General features: G+C 41.1%; 1 protein-coding gene across 1 annotated transcript in view; it reads right to left on the reverse strand.

Annotated features, from left to right (window-relative positions):
• Nucleotides 1-82: 82 nt before the first annotated feature.
• The window catches only part of LOC122186694 (zinc finger protein 493-like), a 6,343-nt gene continuing 323 nt past the window's right edge, over nt 83-6,102 (reverse strand). The window contains exons 2-3 of the mRNA XM_042883561.1: nt 5,306-5,914; nt 83-4,427 (exon numbers count right to left, since the gene is read on the reverse strand). Of these exons, the coding sequence (XP_042739495.1) occupies nt 1,846-4,427; nt 5,306-5,914 (3,191 nt within the window). The 3' untranslated portion in view covers nt 83-1,845. The remainder of the gene's footprint in view (nt 4,428-5,305; nt 5,915-6,102) is intronic.

Genomic DNA, 6,102 nt, shown 5'->3' on the forward strand with positions numbered 1-6,102 from the left:
CATCATGATTTTGGACAGGCTCTGCAACTCTGAGCATACAGCCATTTCAGCCGTTCCCCCCTAAAACAAACACAGGCGCAGAACAAAGCAAACTACGTTTTTATTTTAAAAATGAGCACACTTTTGCCTCCAAACATCTCTGAGGTGGAAGACAGAGAATCATTTCTGCCCCAAACGTTAATTACTAGCAGCAACCACCTGCAATAATGATGCTTGACAACCTTAAGTTCCACCTGCAAATATCTTCTTGCCTCCATCTGCAACTAAACAAAACTTCTGCTCTTCTGTTGCTTCCCAGGAACACCTCCATTTATCCCTATTAGGATATTGTTTCTCACAACAGCGTCGGCTGGTTGGCTCAGTCACATTAAGATCTTCATTGTCCTCCCACTTCCAAAGAGTGCCCTCCAGCTTATTGTCAGAACATCAATCCATGCGATTCCATCCACCTCTGACAAACTGTTTTCCTGCACTACCAGAAAGTCACTGCAAAATATTATCTGTGCTTATAAGAAAAATCTTAAGTTTGAGAACAATAATAAAAGCAATGGCAATTTCACGTTTAAATTCTCTAAATTAAGCTACAGGCTTATTCTGCTGTTTCGTGGGATGAACTGTAACATTAGGAAAAATGACCACCACTCCTTTGCAGTTGTCTTTTTGCACACAAGAGGGTAATAGTGCTTTCATAAATACCACTGAACATACATTCACTGCTGTCCAGAGTTTCAAGCCCAACATCACTGTTAAACATGCAAATATTTGAAGTTTGAATCTTTATCATGCAATACAACTGCAGTTTGACACAAGTGGTCCCTTGGATGTATTCTAGATGCACAGCAAACCTTTTTAACAACCTAAGTTTTACTGTTCAAAGACTGGACCAGACAATCTTACAGGTCTCATCCAACCTTAAGGATTCTACGATGGTGTTTTCAATTTAGCAGCAAATACTTACATCAGCAGAAAGGATCTTCAAACAGAATGACATAGTGTATTTTAAGAAACAAAGAGTACAGTAATTACTAGTCTGAGAAAAGACAAGGCATTTCATACTAGAGTAACATTAGACATCTCCACAAAGTTTGTGAAGGTTAACTTAAGGATTTTCAGTATCATAAAATATTTCATTAAGAGAAACATTACTATTCCTGTGAAACTACTGAAAGAATTATCAGGAGCAACTACAGACATGATGAACTACCTAAAAAACATTTTACATTTATACACATACAGAAAATACTTCCGCAGCACACTTAACCAGTGATGACATTACTATTTTGTGAGATACAAACTTGTTCTCTTGTTAAGTATTACGGGAGAGCCTGGCAGCAAGGAACACAACTTGGAGCAGGTGGGAGTAAGCTTCAAATCATACTAATAATTCTTAACTGAAAAACGATTACTATATGATACAGTGTGAACTTTTATCCCTCCTTTTAAGCATTCCTGCTGTTAGACTTGTTTTTAAACATGAAAGGAAGTGGCATAAAACTGTTTATGCTGTCACTGAACACAGGCCAATTCATAACTCTGACCTTACAGAATAACTTTTCAGTTATGCAGGTATGAAGAGGTGTTCCAATGTCTTGAGCTCAGTCTTCACTAGAAATAAGTTCACAGCAGAACCTGGAGCAAAGCAGAATTCTGAATTGCACTCCTGACCACAACACTGGCTTTGTCCACTAACAGCCACATTTCTAGGTACAGCAAGGAAATGTACAGAAATAAATAAACCTGGGACAGGCAAAGCTCTCTAGAACTGAGCATTAGCTTGCAAACCCCAAGCTTACATTCTAAAATTATATTGCTGCTTATGATTTTCTAAAAGCTTCTTACTGGACATCACATTACACTTGCTGCACTTTTGGTTTTTTTCTTTTTATGCATTTTTACATGCTTTTGGAAAGCACATTTATCTACTGTAGAAAAATTACACTTTCTGCAGTGAAACTTCACATGAACCAGCAAGTGGCGCTTCAGGTGGCTGGACGTGCGGAAAGCAACACCACACTGCCCACACTTGAATGGCTTCTCCCCCGTGTGAATTCTCAGGTGCTGCTTGAAGTTTCCACTGTGAACTGTGATATAGCCACACTCTTCACATGTGTACGTTTTGACAGGTAGTGGCTTTTGTTCACTGAGAGAGTCAGTAAACGAGCTTTCATTCGCAGCATGTGAAGCCAGATGCTGTTTTAAGGACAGCCATTTGTTTGTTGAATAGTCACACTTCCTGCACTTGAAATGCTCAGTATTGCAATGCAGGACTTGGTGCCGTTTCAAGTGACTGGAGGTACGAAACTCCTTCTGGCAAACACTGCAGCTGTAAGGTTTCTCACCTGTGTGAGTCCTTATGTGTAGTTTGAGGCTGCTTAAGATGTAAGTAGAGTACTCACACTCTGCACACTGATAGAATCGTGGCTCACTCTGCGCTAGCAAATCATCTTTGTCTGTCTTGGTATCTGTCTGCTCTCCATACATTCCTGAAGCAAGCATCGAACAAACTCCACTGAAACTCTGTGAGGAGCCAAAATCACTTTCTGGACATGTGCCTACCTGCATTTCATGATGCAATCCAAGATTCTCCAGATGGCTGTCTGCATAGAAGTAATGGCTGAATTCATATTGATCATTCACATGAAGCAGCCTGTGTCTCTGCAAACGGTTTGAAGTTTTAAAAGTCTTGTTGCATTCCTGACACACAAACTGTCCTTTATCAGCATGTATTTTAAGGTGCTGCTTAAAGTTGCTATGAAGAGCAGTAGCATAATCACAGTGTTTACACTTGTACAGTTTGAACACAGACAAACTGGAAGGCCACATATCTTTGGGCTTACAATATGCAGCATTGTTTTTACTGTCTTCAATTTGCGAATGAGAGGTTTCAGGACTGAAGAGAGGGTCTTCTTTGTAAACTACAGTGTTCACTTTGTACGAATCCTGAACTTCTGATCTACTCCCAAAAATAGGTGAAATGTTCTTGAAGTGGCTGTTTTTGGTAAACGCCCTTCCAGGGCACATTTTCTTATTGTCTTGCACATCACCTGCCTGCACAAAGTCCATTTTTGAAGCCAGAGTTTTACACACTCCCCCAGTGAGACTATCATCTTCATTAGAAAGAGGTCCAGGAACACAGCCCTTGGAATCACTTTCAATTTTGCATCCTTTGCTTTTAAGGTATTCATTGCTCTGATTCATATAACCATTAGCACTCACCTTGAGCTGTTCATGGCATTTCTTATGAAAATTGAGATGACCTCTAGTATAAAAAAGTACGTTACATTCATCACATGTGTAATTCTTGGAAGGTTTCCGAGTTCTCTTTCTTCCACTTCCAAAGCTGACTTTGCACGGTTCCTCACTCACGTGCAACCTTCTGTGTCTCTTTAACCCACGGATGCTTGTAAATGCTGACTGGCAGAACTCACAGGAATATGGTTTTGGCCCTGTGTGCATGTAGCTGTGCCTAACCATGCTGGCAAAATACAGTGAAAAAAAGGTGCAGAACCTGCACTTGTACAGCTTATACCCAGCATGCCAGTACATGTGATTTAACATGTAAGATAAGGTAGGACAAGAGTAATCACACTGAGGACACTGGTAAGGTGGTCTCTCTTTATGTGCCTTCATGTGATGAATAAAAATCCTAGGATTTGATGAATCAAAAAAACAAAGTTTGCAGGAAAAAATAACTGGAACGCCCAGAGATGTAAAATCTCTCTCAATTTTGATGAAGTATTTCTCATATTTACTTTCTTTTTTCTTTCTTTCCAACTTTCTTTCTTCAGTTCTTTGCCTAACTCTTCTAGCACTCATTTTATTTTTTCTTTCCTTTTGCAACTTATTCATCTTATGAAGCTTAAGGTGGTTCTTCAGGTTGACAGAAAAGAAGAAGGTTTTTTTACAAAAGCTGCATTTATGTGTTTTTTTATTTTTATGAGCCGAATAAATGTGCCTCTTCAGAAGCGCAGAGCTTTTATATGCAGAACTACAGAATTTGCAATTAAAATTGATTTTATCACGCTTATTTGTAGAACAAGATGCTTTAGGAAGAGGTTTGATGCTCATGCTATTACTTAGCCATGCTAAATCTTCCTGCTGGCCTTGAATTTCATTTGGCCTTTCACAAGGGGAAATGATACGTTGCTGCCGACATCTTTTCTTAAAGACAGGCGTTAATGACTTATAAATATGCTCTTCAGGAGTAGCTAATACTGCAGAAACAGAAGCATTTATCTCCAGTTGCCCTGCATCTTCTTGCAATTCTTCTTTAGTAGAACATCTATGAATAAACTGATCGAAACTCAGTTCTGGTTCTTCTTTCAAACCATGCTGCAAAACAGAATTCAGAGTTTCATCCTCAGATTTGCTTCCCTTCTTTGTTTTGCTGTTAGCTTCATTATTTCCATTCCTCAGAGAATCAGCATCTACGGAGATAAAAGAAGAAAAAAGATTTTTTTTTTGCATGACATTTCCTAGAACAACTAAAGTTCACAATTAATTGGTAGTAATAATGTAAAACAGCCTAATACGCTTCCTTGCTCTTTATCCCCCTAAGAAAATGCTGTCTAATCTCCACTTCTTTCCTAACGTCTCTCTCCACACTTCTCCCTCAATAACATTTACCATTGTTTTAAGAGAAGTTCTACTTGAAGCCTCTTTCTTTCCACTGTGCTTTTTCTCTCAAAGGTCTGAATTGAACAGAACAACACCATGTTTTCATGGAATATGTTTACACCAGAATTTCTGTCAAAGCATTGAAGTGTGCTGCAGTGCCATTCCTCAGGAGACATTCTGCTATCTGCTTTGTCTAAAGGGCACGTACTCTTCCCTGTGCTTTCCGTAGTATCTAAGAAAAAAAAGAAAAAAGAAAAGCAAAAACCCCATCTGTTCCCCAAGTTTTTGTTTACAAACCTTCTCCCCTCTTTCACAAGTTGCAGAAAAATGAAGTGGTACCAATTCCTTTTGGTTTCAAGAATTACCACATCAGTCTGTGAAAGCATTATGCATACTCCAGAAAATATCTGCTTGAATGCCTGCAGGCATTCAAGGCCAGGCTGGATGTGGCTCAGGGCAGCCTGGTCTGCTGGTTGGTGACCCTGCACACAGCAGGGGATTGAAATCAGATGAGCATTATGCTCCTTTGCAACCCAGGACATTCTGTGATTCGGGTGCACAGGAATTAAATCTATGTTGGAATGATTAATCTATCATAAACTATTTTGCATTCTTCCTACACATTTTCCCACCTATTTCAAACTTGAAATTTACTTCAACTCTTGGACAACTCTTATTAACAAGTTACCTTCCACTTCAAGGGCTGTCCCCATCTCCTCGTGTACTTGAGGTTGCTTCTCTTGGCTTTCATCACAAAGAACGCCCAGAACACAGGCAAGTTCTTCATCTCTGCATGCTTCTGGTAACACCAGCTGGCCACAGCTGTCGGTGGTCTCATCTCTACCTTCACTGTCAGCAGCAGAGAGGAGAGGAATCTTTGGAATGGCATCATTATCATTACACACTTTCCTGCCATTCACTTCACTTATCTTTGCCGGCTCAGTTTGACATGGCGACGTCAGCAAAGCAGCGCTGTGACTTTGTGCATCCTTGCTTATCCCAGTGCTTATAGATAACTCTGAATTGTTACACACGCTCTCAGGGATCTGTTCTTCTTCAGAGCACTCCACACTGCCGTTCTGATTTATGGTCCCATTCAGTTCCTCCCAAATATTTAAACCCTTACTACCACTTGATGGCCTCAGGCAGCCTTCAGACACGCAGCAACTCCCAGCAGCCTCCTGCTGCTCCTCCCTCAGCTCTGGAACCATCGCCACCTGCTCCTGGGCCTGCAGGAACTCCTCATCGCTCAACACAAACACGGTGACCGGGAGAAGAATTTCGAAGAGCTCCGGCTCTGAAGACAGAAAAGAACGCCGCGTTGACATTACTCCCCAAACTCTCTCAGTAACCCAATCCCTTGAAACGAAAGAACGCGTAGTGCAGCCCCCAGGCACGGCGCTCCCTCAGCCCAAGACGCGGCCACTCCTCCTCCTCCTCCTCCTCCTCCTCCTCCTCCTCCTCCTCCTCCTCCTCCTCCTCCCC

The sequence above is a fragment of the Lagopus leucura genome, unplaced genomic scaffold (assembly GCF_019238085.1).
Source record: "Lagopus leucura isolate 7727_CA_CO unplaced genomic scaffold, USGS_WTPT01 Super-Scaffold_100038, whole genome shotgun sequence".
NCBI lineage: Eukaryota > Metazoa > Chordata > Aves > Galliformes > Phasianidae > Lagopus > Lagopus leucura.